At 41.2% G+C, this 18,772-nt stretch overlaps 1 protein-coding gene across 1 annotated transcript in view; it reads left to right on the forward strand.

Annotated features, from left to right (window-relative positions):
• Positions 1-818: 818 nt before the first annotated feature.
• The window catches only part of LHPP (phospholysine phosphohistidine inorganic pyrophosphate phosphatase), a 107,434-nt gene continuing 89,480 nt past the window's right edge, over positions 819-18,772 (forward strand). The window contains exons 1-2 of the mRNA XM_081912851.1: positions 819-995; positions 14,660-14,847. Of these exons, the coding sequence (XP_081768977.1) occupies positions 823-995; positions 14,660-14,847 (361 nt within the window). The 5' untranslated portion in view covers positions 819-822. The remainder of the gene's footprint in view (positions 996-14,659; positions 14,848-18,772) is intronic.

Consider the following 18,772-nt stretch of genomic DNA (forward strand, 5'->3'; position numbering starts at 1 on the left):
CTAACCACTGCACCACACTGACATTCCTGCTTGCTCTCGCTCGCTAGGGCCCCTGTGGGATCCGTTTGACCTCCCTGCAGCAGTGTCCACAGCCAAGAATTCTCCACAACCTGTCGCCAGCACTAAGTCTACTTATGAGCCCACCAATTAGCTCAGTGGGTTAGAGCATGGTGCAGGTTGCAGGTTTGATCCTCGAAAAGGACATCTGCATATTCCTGTATTGCAGAGGGTTGGACTAGATGATCCTAGGGTTGCCACCTTTGTTCTCGCAAAAATACAGGACAGGGCGGGGAGCAAATTATTTTTCACCTGGTGCTGAAGCGACTTCAAAGCAATCCATTTGCAATCTATTGCAGCCTAACAGGATCGCCCCTCTGGAATTTGTTGCAGCGCACACATGCCTCATACACATGAATTTTAAATCTGCATGTGCATTGCTACCCAGTGCTTAAATACATGACCTTTCACACACACACATATGGAGAGGATCCCTAACCTGGCACACAGAGAAGCGCTGAAATACAGGGCAAATCATTTTACATTGAAATTCGAGTCGATCCTATATTATACAGGACAGGTGGCAACTTTTCCAACCCTGGAATTCTGTGATTCTACGCCCAGCCCCCCACCCCTCACCGCCCCAATGTCCCAGGCAGCTCCGATCAACGCCTGTCTACTCGGAAGGAAGTCCGCCGCGCTCACTCCTCCAGCAAGTGCTTGCTGGCCCTGAGGCGCCGTTCGCAGCCTCCGTGTCGGCGGGCGACTACATTTCCCAGACGCCTCGGCGGGCAGGAAGGGTTTGGGAGGCGGAGGCGGCGACGAATGTGCGCGCTGGTTGTGGGCAGGTTGCACGGGCTGCTCTGGGCGATGGCGGAGTGGGGGAAGCACCTTGCGGGCGTGGAGGGGCTGGTGCTAGACATCAGCGGGGTGCTTTATGACAGTGGAGGAGAAGGAGGCGGAGTCCCCATTCCCGGATCTATAGAAGCAGTGAAAAAGTAAGTGGGGACCCGCGGAGCCACCAGGCTGCAAGTTTCTTGTCCTCCACAGAACTCCTTCCCTCTGGAGAGCCCAGGAGACCTGTCCTCCTCGTACAGCGTACAAGCATTTATAATGTGGGAGCTGCGAGGAGGAGGAGCGCACTGCAGATGTGCTTTTTCTCAGCGAGAAAAGGGGTTCAGATAGGGAACGTCTTTGCACTTTGCTTTTCGCACTTGAAAGGGGAAAAAATGCTAGGGGGAAATAAAAGGCGAGCTTCCTTCAGCGCGGTTGTAGAGCAGGGCTGCCAGCCGTGGTTGGTTTAGCAACGTAGGTAGCGGCTCCATCTAGTTCAGCGCTGTCTACACTGACTGGCAGCGGCTCGGCAGGGTTTCAGGCAGGGAGCCTGTCCCTGCCTGACCCGGAGATGTCACCAAGGACCTTCTGTAGGCAACACGTGAACTCTGCTACTGAGCTGCAGGCCTTCCCACACAGCTGGCAAGTCATTAAAATATAACAGGTAGGATCTGAAGACTGTGAGCCACACAACCTCTGAACTGAATGAAGTCCTGCCCCCTGATCTCCCCCTCAGGTTGGCTCTCAGTGGCTGTTGTAGTAGATTGACACACATTCTGTACACATGCACACACATTTTTTCTGCAATGGTCACATGTTCTGTCAGCTAATGCTGATGATGCACACCAGACATTGGTATACAACATTTACAAATAGCTTAGAAACTTGTGCATCAACAAAGGAGGCTTTGTTAAGGTGCTACAATACACTTGTGTTTGCTGTAAAAGGCTAACAAAACAACTAGAGAATGTATCAAAGTTGCATATCTTCTATACTCCCATTATTTTTAATCTGATCGCTACAACTCTAGTGTTTTCCAAAGAAAAGTTAGCGTTTTAAAATACAGTTGCAAAAAGCAGTTAAAAACTGTTCCTTCTAATAAACAGAATGAGCATTGAGAGACAACCTTTTAAAAAATTGAGAAGATCAGATGAGCAAGCCAAAGTGTAGAGTTTTCTCTAATTAAAATGAAAACAAAATGAGTTTTGTAAAATATATATTAACTGTTGAGGTATTATCCCTAAAAATAAGTGTCTGGTAAAAATGCAGTTAATTTATCCAGAATTAACATTAATTTTCAGGTATACTTCGTATTACCGGGAAGGGGGGCAGGACAAGGTCTCTTGTCAAATCTAGTTGTGCTTGTAGGAAAAACCATATTTTTTTGAAGTAGAAAACGCCTCAGGGAGGTGATCATATTGTGGCATCTTTGTCCTGTTAGAGTTTCCTAGTGTGGTGACTATTGAGTTGATTCCTTTTCTTTACTGCCTGGGGGTACAAAAAATTCATTGCTGCTGAGAATAATGGCTACTTCTCCTTCACAGAAAATGGGATGGCAGTATTAACACTGATAGGAATATGAAAAATAGAATCATGAACATACAGGGGCCATCTAGTTATCCTTTGCTGTGCGGTGCAGAATCACCCTTGTACCAAGCCCCTACAGATGAATTCATGCAGTCCAAAATATTATGTATCTCAGACAAATATGTGGCAGAAAAATTCATTGAAATTGCTTCTGTAACAAGTCAATCTACAACCCAGTGGGCAAAGTCAGAAAAACAACAACCAACCCAGGGTTGCTTACCGAGAAAGGATTCTTCCTCCTGACTCCACATATGAAAGCTTGAGTGTGAGTAAACTAAACCCTCTTTCTTTCTTATAGACTTCCCAAGACAATTTACATTAATAATAAAATTTCATTAAAACATAGTGTGAATCATAATAAAACCTTTTAAATAAGCTGTTGAGTTATCTGATGGAAAATAATTGGTACGATCCACCAGTATGTTCTGTTGAGTAAGCCTCATTCACCTATTTTGCATGTAATGCTAAGCCAAACCATAGTTTAGTGTGAGCAAGCACTAATTGTAGCTACTTAGCATTTCATGAGGACCAATCAAGAGCACCAAATTATTCTCAATTAGAGAACCAGAGATCCTTTTCTACTAGAATTGCTCTTTCATAGCTCCCATTTATTTCAGTCTCTCTCTATGTGGCATTTCCTGATACTTTGGTGGAAGGAATCATGCTCACATGCAGGGTAGGAAGACAATTTATTTTGGCTCAAATGGGCCACACTTGAAGTACCAGAAATGAATCAAATTGGATATTTTGTAATTTTTATCTGTTCTAAATATATTCATTGATCTAAGTTTGCATGTGGTCTCTTTGAACATGTGCAAAACAGTAGGGCAATGCGAAGGCACTTTCCCACTGTGGTTCTTCAGCAAGTGGTATTGTGTTTGTGATCCTGAATGTAGTCTTTAGCTATTATGACTAGTGCCTATTGATATCCTCATCTTCCATGAATTTGTCTAATCCCCTTTTAAAGCTGTCAAAGTTGATGGCCATCAACCACATCTTGTGGTAGCTTATTCCATAGTTTAGCTATGCGCTGCATGTAGAAATGCCTCTGAAAGCCTGTGCTGGATCTCTTGCTGTTTGAGTTCATTGGATGACCTTGGATTCTAGTATTATGAGAGGGGCAGAAATCCTTTTTCTTTTCCCAGACTCTTGTCTCTGCAGATTGCTTTCCCGTTACTTTGCATTTGTTTAATTTCTGTTGACTTAAAATTGTGTTGTATTGTTTTGCGTTTATTTTTTGTGTACTTTTCATTTTCCGTTAGTGGGAAAATCCATGTAAAATCCATAAAATAAAATAAAAATGAAATGGGACTGCTGTAGTGTATGATGCAAGGCCTCTTCTGGTATTACACATATGGACCCAAAATGTGCAGGGAGCCTCCATGGATACAAAAGGCTCCCCACTTCACACAGCTGCCTTCCAGGAGTAGGAAGGCAATAAAAGTGGCAACTGGGTGGGTGGAGTTAGTGCCTTCGTTCTTGCTTCCTGCACCCCCTCACGTCTATTGTTGCCCATGTTTGTAGCAGCTGAAAAGGGTGGCAGTCTCATTTTGCATAGTCTGACTGTGCAAGTTGCTTTTGTTGGTTTTGGAAAATGTTGGTTTTACAGCTTTTGTTGCTTATGGAAAATGGGCTGTATTCTTTTGCTGAGAACCAAAATCTATTGAGGCTGTCATGAATAACAGTGGATACTTACTTGGAGACTTTGCCCTTTATTTCACATAATTAAGGCATTGAACTATACATTAATTCTCTGCTTCGCAATTGAATGAATATTACAAATTGTTTAAACCAAAGAGTTGTCTGTGCTGTCCTTGGAACCTCAGTTGTCTCTATTAGGCTTCGGTGTCTGTTGAGGTTTTTCAGTCGGACTACAAAATAGTAACCATATTGTTCATTGCCATGCATTCTACAGCTCTTACGAGCTGTAATCTGTGCAGACAACTTAAGCTGTAATTTAACATCAGAAATATGTTGGTTGATATGGCAGCAAAACTAGAGGCTTCAGGCAAAACGGGCGATGCTGGCGTTCTGTTTGAATTGCTGGAAGCCTCTGAGTCCAAGTCATTCATTAGGGATTAGTATGTTTCAGGAGTTAATTTGGCTTCAATGCTTATTTGACCCAAGGGAGAGTGGGAGACCATCCTGAATCTTCAAAGTGTGCCTTGACATGCGAACTAATGATGGTCCCCAGGATGTTTAGTCCAAACAGTCAAATACATTTGGGCTAGGTCCGTGGTAGCAGAAGAGCGAGTGAAATTTGCTCAGGCTGAAAATAACTGTTGCATCTTCTGTGGCTGGGAGCCAGTGTTGGGTTATATATATATAATGCCTGTTCACATTGCTTCCACATACTTGTAGCCTGTCACTATACTGCAAATTTGTCCTGAGCATGCTTTCCCAATTAGCCTATGAGATAGAAAATGGTTGAAGTCACATGTCTTTATAATGGGAGAATGGTAAGAGAGTCATTGAAATAAAGTTCAGAAACAGGCTTGGATGGGCAGGGTTGGTTTATGATATTTTGCTGCCTAAGGTGAAGGATAAAATGGTTACTCCAAGCCCCATACATTCTAATACAAAAGCTAACGGGACTGGAAGTTGAATTTTATTTCAACACTGGAAGACAGAAAGTCTTCCTACTTCTTTGCAATTTCTCATCCACCATTATGGCTGTATTTCTATCAGACAACTTATTCTTTCATAGCCCGTGAAATTATAAACCTTAATATTATAGCTTCAGGAGTGTGGTTAGTGTGTGTGCTTGTGTATAAGTTCATGTGAGAGATTTTTCTTTCTGCTTCAACAACAGCCTTTCCCTTACAACTAATTGAAATGTGTAATTAGCTGAGCTTGGTCTACTGCCTAAAGTCCATCATAAAGAAAATGCCAATTCTTTAATTATGAAAATAAGATGGAAGCATTAAAAACATCCCATCCTTTCTTAGTTTCTGTGTTTGCTTTGAAATGGCGAGGGACAATCTAATACTATAACCATATACATGTCTCCATGAGTTCGGTGAGACTTCCTTCCAGGGAAATGGGCATAGGATGCATCCTCTGGAACTTAACTTTTTGTGATGTTTAGGCCGATATATAATTATGGAGGGTTGCATGTGCTGGAAAAGAAAAACCAAACTGGAAGTTGAACAGCAACATTTCTCTTTACGTTTGAATGGCCAAGAACAGAATTTGCCTCATTATCCTTATTGCAGAAAAGCTCTTTTATCTAATAACTTGGATTGTTTCTCACAGTGTAATTATGGACGCCAGGATGCATGCAGTTGTCAGAATGATCCAGAGTAATCAAATTTCAATTGCTGAGTGAAATTTCATATTAGGGTTTGATTTATGTATAGCTTGCAAAGGTTAACACACTGTGGGCAAGTGCTAATATGTTATAATTTTTATAGCTGGCCATCAGCTTATTTGGTTAAGTGGATTACATGTCATCAAAGAATAGCTCGTTGCATTCCAAAATAGTCACTCTTGTTTTGTCACTTTGTCAAAACATCTGTTGAGTATGCAAGCCTTTGTGTACTTTTTATAACTTAATATGAAGTGTGACCACGGGCCTATATCCTCTGCCCTTGCTAGCAATTACTTTTATTGTTTTAATAGGCAAGGACACAAGTAAGAATCTTAGTTAAAAGCCCTTATCAAATCAGCCATAGCATCTCCTCTCTTCTGTGCTATTATTGCCCTGATTGGTTTATACAGCATCAACATGAGGCAAGTGATTTGCTTTTCATGTTGCAACCAGTGAGGAGTTGGCCAGTTACAATGCAGAAGGTGGTTAAAGAAGCAATAAAACATGCTCCGCCTGAGACCTGTTATTTGCATTTACAGCTGTATGCTGATAGCATATCCATTAGCATATACATCTGAAAAGCCCACAGCGGTTGGACATTTACAACATCCTGTTGTTTGGCCACTATAGGGCATCTGTTAGCACAACTTTCAACAGCGCTCTTTAAAAGAGGAACGGAAATCTTGGGCATCATGAGGCGGTGGAGCAGCTGGACAGTCCTGTTAGAATAAGATACCTGCAGAGTCTTACAAGGGCAGGATTGCCAGGGAACCTAGCAGAATTGGAATTGTAAAACAATTCAGTATGTAGGGGCGGGTTGCAGGGAGCCAGTACAGATGATCCTGCAAGCAGGTCTACAAAGACCCTGCTTGAGGTGCATGTAAAATAGACATTTGCAGTGGCATCTGCTAGTTTCTATGAGTGGCAGTGTTTGGTGATGCTTGACACATCAAGCTGCTTTTTTCTGGTAGATAAAATAGCTACACTTTACTTTTTGTATATTGAGGCTGAGTACGTTTATGTTATTCTATATTTTAAATCTTAACATTAATTATTTTAATTTTGTGTATTCTGACACACGCTCAATAAATGCAACAGTTCTAAGACAAGGCACAGTACCTTTTTACCCTCTCTTTCCATCCCATATATCTTATCCCCTAAGTTAGGGAACAATGTTTTTATAACAATAATCACTGAAGCATTGGAAATGCACATACGAGTTGTATGCAAGGAGACTCTTCCATACAAAAAGCTACTAAAACATAAATGCACCAACATATACCAGCTTGCTTTTCCATTTGTGTAACCAATGTAGCTCCAATACACTATCTCTTTCCATTTTCATGTTTAAAACTAGGGCAAGAGAAGGCCGACTACACACGACTCGTTCAGAGACATTATACCACCATGATATTTCTGATCACTGACAAAGCTGAGAATTCAAAATGCTACATTTCCATTCCAGTGCCTTTTTATTCAATTTACAGACCCCTGCATTGCCCCAACATTTTCTTCTAAGCAGAGGATCTGTGCTCTTGTAGCATGAATCCCCAAGTAAGGTCAAAGCAGTTTTCTGCCACATCATGACAGTACCAAAGTTATTTGGGGGGACATGCTACTGTTGACAAATCAATTTTTTGCCAGCCCCAATTAGTAAATAATCTGTTAAAACAGGCAGTAGTTCATAGTTCTATTTCCCCTATAAGACCTTTAAAAAAATAATGTATACTAAAGAATAAAACCATCCTTGTAATATTATGATCCCAAAAGAAATGGACACAAAATACCATATATAGAGTGTGTGTGTGTGTGTGTTTGCAGAATCATGGTAACCTCGCAGCTTTTTAAAAAGGTATGAAGCCGACTGAACCATCCACTTTAATTCCAGTTGTAAGGCCTTATTAAAATGAAGCAAATAATTGCTTCCTTTTTGTTAGTCTCAAGTTAATTGTTTACCAACAGATGTTCTTTATATACGAAGTATAATAATGATTTCACAGTGGAAGTGTTGTATTGGATTTGATTGGCTTGATTGGCTTTTATAGATGATAATTAGTGACTTCAAAGGCAAACCATTAACTATCCATCAGTATGAAACAAAGGCCAGTGTAATATGATTACTGGATTATATTGCCCATAAAAATGTTGTGATTAAAGCAGCTCAGTATAGTAGTAATGGCAAATAAATTTATTTCCAGGACTGTACAGCTAATTAATTAATAGCTGAACTGCAAAGGTTCATAGGTGTCTTTGGGATAATCAAGGAAGGAAAAGCTCTCAATGCCTGTACAGATGAACCTTTTTCATGCAATTTCAACTTGCAATCAGATCTCAATTACTGTGCTATCAGGCTCAAAGATCAGAGGGCTAATTGGTTAACATTTAATCAGTCACTTGCGTTAATAGATGATAGAACCCCAAGGCTACTAGTTTTAGGCTTTGAATTAGAAGAATAGGATTGAGGGCCCAATACTGTTGGACAGAGCTATGCATGCTTACTAAAGCCGAACAATGTGTTTTTTTATTGTCACCAGTTGCATGCCTGCTAGCTTTTGATGTAGCTTCAAACTCTGGCTGCCTGGCTCTTCATCTGTTTATCTCTCAAAAATATGTGTGGGATTCTCTCCACCCCACTCCTGCCAGTGGCTATAGTTAATTTATGCAGGGTATATTATTTTTGGTTCCCAGGAACCCCAGATATTTAGGTGTCAACCTGTGTAGAAAAGCAAAAAACCAAACAAGCAAGATAAAAGTATCAAGATTTTAGCTTGCTACTTGTTTCTTGTCTAATTTTCTTGTTATGGTGTTATGTATCATCTCAGTTGCCCTTCTGTTGCTCCAACCTTTGCTGAACCTCTTTTGCCTTTTAGGCAGCTGGTGAACTTGCTCCTTTGAAGCTTTGAAGACCTATAAGGTTCACGACGCTGGTATGGAATTGCTGTTGGATAACGTAGCTCTAGTCTGCCCCAGTGCCCCAACTATCTGTGTTGCTATCTAATTATTCATTGCTTGCTGGGTGTGTGGTTTTGCTTCTTTCTGAGAGCTGTATTCTACTTTTGTTAACTGGCATCCTTTTGCAGTTCGGTGATACAACCATACTCATTAAAAATCACCCTCTAGGGTGGCCCAGTTTTCTGCCTCACATAGTAATACTGACCCTCTTGCCTTCTTGCTGTACATGAGCTTGACACAACTCACCTTTTTTTTGCTGCAAGTTTCTGTTATATATCTACCAACTATCTTTCCTGCTCCTTTTTGGCCTTCCTTTTCTTTAAAAATATTGGAAAATGAGAAGGTGCCCAAGGAAAGACCACAAAGTAGATGAAAGGAGGGCATCGCCTCTGAACGTAAGCGAGAACTTAATAGATGAAAGTTTTGAGCAAAGACAAGAGAGCATAAAAAGGAAATAAAACTTTGTAATTTAAGGTTGCCAGGGTTGAAATAATATGGAAAAGGACTGTGAAAGTAGGTGGTTGCCGAAGTCCTTTTAAAGAGAGATATTAAAGATCAAAGCAATTACATTAGTGTCATTTTTTGGTGTAGCTCAGTAAATAACAGAACACTTCCTTGTATTGTTTGTAGAAGCAGGAGTGTTGATAATGTACAGACACATTCCAATATTCTTTGTGCTAGTATTTCCTCATTTGCCTACAATTGTGGCTTTGCTTATCATAATTTGATAGATAGATTTTGATGACTTCAGTCTATGATGGGGGGTGCTGGACCTGCTGAACTTTCCTTAGTAGCTGGTAACAGACCGGGAGCCCACTTGCATTCTGTTAATGGCATCATTAATGATTACTTGAAGACCCAGGGATATAAATAATGTTGATGAATTTGCAGTAAGTTCCCATGGAGTAAAACTGTTCTGTTGCTCTGGCAAGGGAATGCTCAGCCTGAAGAATCTTGCAGAGTCTCTATCTTGATAGAAGGGGGTTTCCATAAGTGAGCAACACATGATTGACAGGTGCTTCTGGTTTAACACTGTTTGTTGCCAGACTCGAATTTCAGCCTTGTGGAAATACACGTATATCTGATAATCAAGAAGTACACTTTGTGTGGAGGTTCACTGTGACATAAGAAAACTAATTTCCTTTTATGATGCAAACTTTGAGAAACTGCTTCTGCTAATCTCTCTCTCTCTCTCTCTCTCTCTCTCTCTCTCTCTCTCTCACACACACACACACACACACACACTAACAAACCTGAAATTCTTATTCTTTGTGGAAGTCTCATTACACTGAAATGCACAAAACACATAATGCTGAAAATTAACTAGTTCAGACACAAATGGCTGTTGGAGTTGTGTTTTGGGCTCCTTTGAACTCATTGTGTGTTCCCATAGATTTCTGGGTCTTAAATAGCACTGCTTTTAAAAATCTGAACCTTTGGCAATGTTTCCATTGCACTGTGGACTAGTGAAATATATGAGGCGGTATCATAAGTGGAAGCTAACAGGCTAGGGAAACGGAAGTTTAGGCAGTGAGAATTATCTGGGCCTAGAAAATAATCTGAAAGTGCCTGCTGTAATTCTGATTTGCCTAGTGTTGGAGACTAGTGAAATACAGTGGAACCTCGTGTTATGTACCATCCTCCTTGTGAATGCTGCGGGTTATGAGCTCCGCTAACCTGGAAATAGATGCCCCTTCTTGCAAACTTTGCCCCAAGATGTGAGCTGAAGGCGCGCACTGGCAGCTCGGAAGCAGCGGGAGGCGCCATTAGCGAAAGCGCGCCTCATGTTATGAGTGGTTTCAGGTTACAAACGGACCTCTGGAATGGATTAAGTTCGTAACCAGAGGTACCACTGTGAAGGGAATTTCTATGCCAAGAAAAATAGTAAATGATGAAGCACCATATCTACAAGTGGGAATTTAAAACAACTTGTATATCTCTGCTTATATATACAACAATAACAAATTTTCTAGTTCCCCAGTTCACCCTTTCCAGCATAATTGTGGATACATCCCTGAGTTTCTTCATGTTATGGGTGTGGTATGAGGAGATATATGAAAATATTTTTAATTTCAGTGAGGAGCTGTCCCTTACGTTATGCCAGTTCTTTGAACTGACCTTTACCTCATTCTGACAGAACAGGACAAGACTCTGAGTGACAATGTCCCACAATGCAATTACTGTGCGTCAGATGAGCTGGTCCCTTACAAATCACCTCGAACTTTACACATCTGCTGGCTGTCAGCATCTGCCAGGTTCATTCACCCGAAAATAATGAAAAAAAACTCTCATTATTGTGCCATAACAGGTAAAGTGTTAGGACAATTATTGGACATCCTGAGTGACCTTGTACAGTCTTAGCCAACTGCCCTTGCCAACATATTTTTGGGTCAGCCTATGGGTATGTAAAATAGAAACCCTCTTCCCCCACCCCTCCCTGATTTTAGATGATATACAGGTTATGACACAAGTTGGGAGTGGGAGAGAAGAGAGAAATCTGGGGATCCTGTCAGAGCATCGTTATTTTCTAAATTGCTGCTGCGCCTTCTGGAAAAAAGAAAAACAAAGTTAAGATTCAAACTTAATCGCTAAGGTGAATTCACTTGCAAATGTAGGACTTAATACACCCCCCCCTTTATATCTGACTTCAGTTTATAGTGAGTACTGGCAAACCTCAGAGATATTATGGGTTCAGTTCCAGACCAGTGCAACAACGCGAATATTGCAATAAACTGGGACACAGTATGTAGTAGAAATGATTGATTCCTTGTAAATTAATACCACTTTGCAATATTTAGCTGCTTCAAACAGTGCTTTTGCAAAGGGCTTTAATCTCTGATGAGTGGGGATTAAATCCTGCTGCCATAGCTGTGTGATCTTGTTTCCTGCTGGGAACAGGGCATGCAGCCAATACGGGGTTGAGCCCTATTTCTCCAACTCATCAGCTGACATTACCAGTAACATCAGCTGGTGAGTGCAAGTGTGTGGGGGGGGATTGCTTCACAGACCAAATTGGACCCCCCTGGCGGGCCAAGATTAACCCATGGGCCAGGGGTTCCCCACCTCTGTAATACAGGTTGAAAAGAGAGGTCTTAAACATACAAGTGCCAGTAAGAATATTGGCAGTGCTGCCTACCTAGCAGATTTTATGTGAGCCAGGGCTTAGGAGGATTTAGTCTTTCATTCTGTTTTCAGTGCCAAAGCTCAGTCCTGAAACTTCCCAGGGTGAATAACAGCTTCAGGATAATTTAACCCCTTCCCTTCCCCTCATTCTGTGGTCCCAGATACCCCTATGGTTCTTACTTAAACCTTGACGCATAAATTACAGCTCCCATAGTTTGGTCCTCGGAGTCAAGATACCAAGTGTCTTGGCAGTCCTGGAAAGCCTGATGCAATGGAACTTCTTTATCTTCATTTCTGTCACACGGGTGTGTGCAATCCCACATACCTTTCTTCTATGGTTTTCTGTGCAGTTCTGTGGTTGTACTTGTCAGAAGAGTATGTTCTCAAAATGTTGGTAGTGTCAGAGATTTTAAAAAAGTTGGTGCGCTTTGCTACAAAACAAGTTGTCAGCGGACCTAGTTCAGCTCCGTGCATGCTGAATGTCTGTATTACAACCATTTTTCCTTCTCTTAATTCAGATAAATGTTTAGGGAGGACTCTTAGGGCAGTTCCTAAGTCATGGATGGTAGCATCCAAATGAAATGAAAACGAAAATACACCAAAGAGGAGATACTCGGCTGAGTGCAGGTTTGACCCAGCCATTGTTATTCCGTTTCCAGTTGTTGTTCAGCCTTCTTGACCAGTTCTGTTATTTCATAGGGAAGAGATCGCCAAAGGCTCCATGTTGTTTGATTATGGTTCAGCACACCTGACACTTGGCAAACCTTCCATCTGGAATTGCCCCTAAGCTTATGATCTCAAGCAAAGCATTGCTGCATTGATTGTAACTCTCTTTGCTGCCTTCCCATATTGAGTGTATTGGCCCAAATTCATTGACATTTCAAGTAGCCAGCAATACCTAATAGCTGTTTGAGTTAATCATGTCCTACAGTTATTATTTCATATATGTGGCAATACAGGTTGTTCTTTAAGCTAGATTGTTAGAATCCTAGAATTAACTCTGAACAGCTTTGCTGAATTTAAAATATATTATTATTATTATTATTTTGTTTTTATACTCTAGTGTAAACTATATTTGGAATAACAGATGTGAAGTACTGTCATCTAACTGTCACACCAATTGTTCATTGTTCTGAGAAGGTCACATCATAATTCATTAACAGTAATTATTCCCTGGGTACACGCTGCACTTCTTTACCTCAATTGCTTCATTAGCCCATGAGTGATTCTCACATTCGTTGCTGCAATCAATGAAGATATATTTATAATGTACAAGTGGATGCTATTAGTTACAATATATTAACTGCCTAATTTAAAATGGAAAAGCTATCTTTATGAAGGGCAATTAACCACTAAGTGTAATTGATAATTCACATACCTATGATTAGGAAAGACAAATAATGCCAAAAGAATGATTCTGGAGACGACATCTTTGGACATTTTAAATGGTCATAAGATGTGTGTGTCGTGCCCCCTTCCCCCCACCCCTGCCATGGGACTACATTTTTCAGAATTGCTTCTGATAGTTATATTTTGCTTGAATTTACTTAATATGTTATACTTAATACAAAAGGTATGGATTTTGACCTCTTTGAAAAATCATCTTATTTCCACACTCTTATTTTATTATTATTTAATATCATTATATACATGTTTCAGCATACAAATTCCACATCCTTTACAAATCTAATATGAACAGATATAAGCAAATATACCAATCATTCTTCAATCTCATCAACAAATAATTGTATACTAGGCAGAGCAACCCACCCCCTGATCTGCTGTTGAACGAGGCAGATATAGTCTTCCATCTAGCTTTGCTCAGCTCTGCCACTGCAGAGCTCCTTAATGAACCCCTCCAACTGTGGGTAGGTGGAAGTGTTATCTAGGCTTGTTTGCTGCATCAGCCTGTGATGTGGCATAAAAAACAACAACAGGATTTCTTGCCCTGCTTCTTCTGCCCTGGCCAGTGTGAACAATTGGGTTGTGTGTGCAGTGTAGCTCCACTACTCTGTGATGGCTTCCTGCAGCCCTGGTAGGTTTAGGTCACCCATTATTGTTTCATCTTTTATGAAATTGAACATAACTCTTCATTAATTTAACCCTTTAAGGGAATCTTTACTAACGTTAAAAAAATGCTCAACATTTATTCCAACATTTACCAAACCAATGGTTTTGTTACCTCTGCATCTTCCCCCCACCCCACCCCCAAAAATGCTGGAATACTAATGTCACTTATATGGTCCAATGAAATTTTTATACCTGTTCTCTTCTTAACCTTTATTAATATTTGTATACAAAAAATATTAACCATTCTTAATAACTGGACATTTCCGCTGAATAAGAAATGATGTCTATATCTCCAACATTCATCTTTCTCTGCATAAATCCTTTTAAACCCCTCCCCCCCGGTGTCATGTACCATCTAGCTATATTTTAAAACATTCTCAACTAAATTTTCTTTTGGTCTAGCTTGGTCCTACACGGGTTCCCATACTTTGTTTGAAATGCCTTTATTTTCACAATCAAAATGGTATTCAGGTGCCATTTTGAGGTGCTTGCCAACTGTGAAGTTCTTATAGCACAAGTTTATGTTTGAGTTTATGTTTACTTGGAAATAATCCCCAGTGGGTTGTATCCCTCCCTATATAATCTATAGATGGAGCCAGAAAGTTGCATCACCAAGATTTAGACGGATACTGTTTGGTGCTCCTATATATATATATGAATGCAAACAACATAATAATCTGACTCTTTACATATGAGTTTGTAATACATTCTTCTCGTCTTCTCATTTATATAAATTCTGAATTCTGTAGCTGATTGATTTAATGTCTTACCGTTTTGCTCTGTCAGGATCAAGACATCTGGTCTTAAGCTGCGGTTCTGCACCAATGAAACTCAAGCTACGCGCGACAAGTTTGTAGGAAAGTTGCAACATCTGGGCTTTGACATTGAGGTGGATGAAGTCACTGCTCCAGCACCAGCAGCATGCCGAATCCTGAAGGAACGCAACCTGAGGCCACACCTGCTTGTACATGACGGTCTGTTAGTGTTTAATGCTTTGTACACACTTGCTGTTAATAACAATGTGGTGCAGTCTTATCTTTGCAGTGAGAATGAAGACATTTCAAGGCATACATGTTTCCAGGTCTATGGGTTAGATCCAGGAGCTCCACTCCTTTGTACATAATGCCTCTTCTGCTCAGGGTAGTGCTGTTTTACACTTTGCATTAGGGTGTTTCAAGGGAAATGAAAACTCAGCCCCAAAATGTGCTTCAACAAGAGTGTTCGCAAACTCTTGCAGAAGCATGACAGCTCCTATAATGCCTAATTATTATCAGACTGTGTGAAGTCTTGCAGTAGTCTTGCACAAGTGTTTGATGAGCAGCATTAGTAGTTTTCTTCTGCACCTTATCCAACCACCTTCTTGAACTGGGAATGACAGGGAAGGAGAACCATTGAGGTAAAATTTACAGAACATACAATTTATCTTGAAATTAGAAAACATCGTTTTTGCTTTCTGTAACATCACAATAGCATATATTCTTGTTTTGCTATCAAGCTGCTTCCACGTGGACCTGGCAAGCTGAATATCTAGGGAGCTGGTCGTTTTGCTTACCATCATAGGAAGACACTTCCATGTTCTGACTTTCAGCTTTGAGATCTAACACAGTGTGCCCTGTGTATCACCTAAGTGCATTTTCCACACCAGTGACAGAGGTTCCTGAGGATGTCAAGTCACTTTCTTCTGCACTTGGAATGAAGCACAGCAGAGACTAATTTATTTGCTTTGGCCTCACTGGCCCCAGTCTTATTTTAGTGCCCCATCCTCACTAGGAAGTCTATTGGCAGGCTGGTTAATGTTTAATAGGACAGTGTAACAGCTGTTCTTCACAGAGAGCTCTTTCCCCCTGAATCTTTTGGTCTCTCATTTTATCTTTAGCACACCCATGCCTTGTTACTCAAGGTGTGCTTTTTTACATGAGCCCAGTACCTGTCCACAGTTCCTCATCCTGGCCACGCCTACCTCTTGGCTGTTTGCCCTGTTGTTTCAAGACCTGACTTGGGTCATGGGTCCTAGATCTTGTCCTTTCTTGTCTTCTTTGTGGTCCTGATTTCCCTAGCTATGCTCATGAAACCAGCTTCCATGTCCAGCCATGGGCTAGGATTGCCCTTCCTTTTCCTGTGATAAAATCACTAAAGTTGAGGTCTGAGGGCCTCAGCTGGCCCCTCCAGCAGATGGCTGTATCTGGCCTATGCAGCTGGAAATAAAAAACTTGATTGATCTGGCTCAGGAGATTAAACAACAACATGGTTGTAGTTGATGCGCATGGCCTTAGTCTCTTACGTTACAACAATTGGGTTGTCTTAACATCTGAATTGACCAGGGTGCTCATGGGATTTCACTGGAGAGCAACCCCTCAACCTAATAATAAGTGCAGTAATGTTTGACTCTGTTTCTGACTAGACTTCTCAAGATCTTATGCCTATGTGCTCCTTGAGAGAACAGTGTTTGGGAATTGTGGATGAAGAGGTGCCAGGGTGAAAGTGCAGAGATGAAGGAAGAGGTTGCCATCAAGATCAGGCAGGGAAAGAAGGGGCGGAAGCATTAACTGAGGAAACGAAAGGTGAGGGAATAAAAAAAGCAGAGCCTCAAAATGATACTGAAAGGGGAGGGGAATAAATATTGGAGGATGCAATTATGTCCCTTTCTGTGTAACCACAACCTAAAATGAGGAAACGGTTAATGAGAAAGTTGTTATCTGTTCTGTTTTATCATAATCTCTGCAGGGATTCATTCCAAACATGTTGTCTTGTAATGACTGCCTGGGTGAAAAGCTGCTTATCTACTTGCTATGTCCAAACATATTGGGCATATTGTATTTTCCAGTAAAATGTATTTCATTTAGTGTTGTGCTGAACCTTTTGATCCCATCTGTTTTCTTGAAGAGGGTGGAGATGAAGTAAAGTGGCCTTTGGAGAGATGGGATGGGGAACCTCTAATAAATTTTGTGGGGGACAGCAGAAAGGTTTACTTGCACTTTTTCTTTGATAAGATACGAAAGAAGAAGAAACAATAAATAGTACCCATGTTGAAAACAAAACAGAACGTTACAAAAAGTGGAAAAATTGTTATTGTAGTTAACTAGACCTTAACTAGACCCTAATATGGTATTTATAAAAATAAAAGGTTTACTTTATTAAACAGCATGAAGCCCTTAGCACAAAAGCTCACATATTTCTAGTATTTCCTAGAAGACCATGCGATCATGCAGTGCATGGTGGATAACATTGGTCTTTCTAGGACGTGGTGTCAGGATGTAAGCTTTGTGCAAAGAGTTCTGTACTACTGCAAGCACAACTGGGCTCTTCTGTTGGGCTAACAGCCCTGCTTTTTAAAAAGTTCCATGTTTTAGAAAGCGTGTTCTCCTTCATGGAGAGCACGTGTTGCAGTGGGGGCCGCCAGGAAACTCCAAAGTTGGGGGTGGGCTAATTGTTCGTTGGCCACTGATGTGATTGGGGCTTCCCTTGTTCTTGGGAAGAAGTTAATGTTGCCATTTGTTGATTGACAGCCAGAAATGCTAAAACTCCTTGCACGAGGCTAGGGCTTCCTCTTTTTGACCGTGCATTGGATTGCCCGCCCCCCCTCCCTAGAATTAGGGTTGTTTGCTTTGACCTTGCTATGCCTGTCATGGGGTCGTCTGCTCTTGGGGCAGGGGCCTGGTAGGAATTTTTTTCCCCATCTGGCTGATTGGCTGGGGCCATTTGGTTTTTGCCTACTGTGTAGCAAATCGTCACAACTTGTAAGGTTGCGGTTAGGCATCGGTTTATGGTTTGGTTGGTTGAAGGGAAGTGGTTGGGTGCCTGCCCTTGGTAGGTTGAGTGCCTGCCCCTCTAATGCTGCTGCTGCAAGGGATTCCGTTAAAGGAATTGGGGGCTAACTATTGCTTGTCCACTCTGTCAAGGGGGCTCGGGCCATAGCAATGAGCTCCTGGTTGCATTTGGGGTGAGGGCAGGTTCCCTGCTCCGCGTTACCCCCAAGCGTATTCCCCTATTCTGACTTTCGCATCGTGCGGAATGTCAGTCTGTCCCCCATGGTGGGGGCAGATAGTCGCAACCAATGCCTAAGCAACCACTCACAAATTTGTATTTCAATAAAGTTGTGGCCAAAATTATGCCAAAAATCTTAAACAAAAAATTCTGTGTGATGTGTGAGTTATTGGGGTGGCCCTGGGGACCTCAACACGCAAAAGCTCATTCATGTTTGCAGCAGTGCAGGGCTCTTGGCACTAAGGTGTCCTAGAAAGGCCATATTACTACAGAGGAGAAAAAAGGGTTTGAAGAGGTAAAAAGTCTGATCATCCAACTGATACATTTATTAATGTAATGCAGACCCTCAACCTATAAAATTTCTCCAGAGCTTTTGTTTGGGCTTGATACAACAGGAGTTCTAATTTGAGCATCATTTTTAAAACTTGAATTCTTCTTCTTCTTCTTCTTCTTCTTCTTCTTCTTCTTCTTCTTCTTCTTCACCATCAAGACCACGGTTTCAGATATGCCAGTTTGCCTTGTCATTCAAAAGAGTCACTTTTGGAAATACAGCTGATGTACACTATTGTTCTTCGGTTTCATCCAAAAACATAACAAAAATGCTGAGCTGCAACTTCGGGGTGTCAAGTTCATTCCAAATGACGATTATCTGCTTGCCATCTCATAGATGCACTTGCTTGGTTCTCCAGCAATCAAGTGTCTGCATTCTGAGATGTGCTGCGGCTTGTGACCTGACCTTAGGTCTTGCACTGCTAGCAAAGAAGTGCTCAGAATGAGGATGCGTTTCACTGGAATAAAGCATAATTTTACACTGGTATCGCAACAAAGGTGTGCCAGTTAGGTAACATCAAAAGGGAACGTTTTGAGTTCGATGTTTCAGAATTTAGCTTTATGCAATGCAGAATAAAGGTAAAG

Source organism: Podarcis melisellensis (genome assembly GCF_964234715.1).
Source record: "Podarcis melisellensis genome assembly, chromosome: 5".
NCBI lineage: Eukaryota > Metazoa > Chordata > Lepidosauria > Squamata > Lacertidae > Podarcis > Podarcis melisellensis.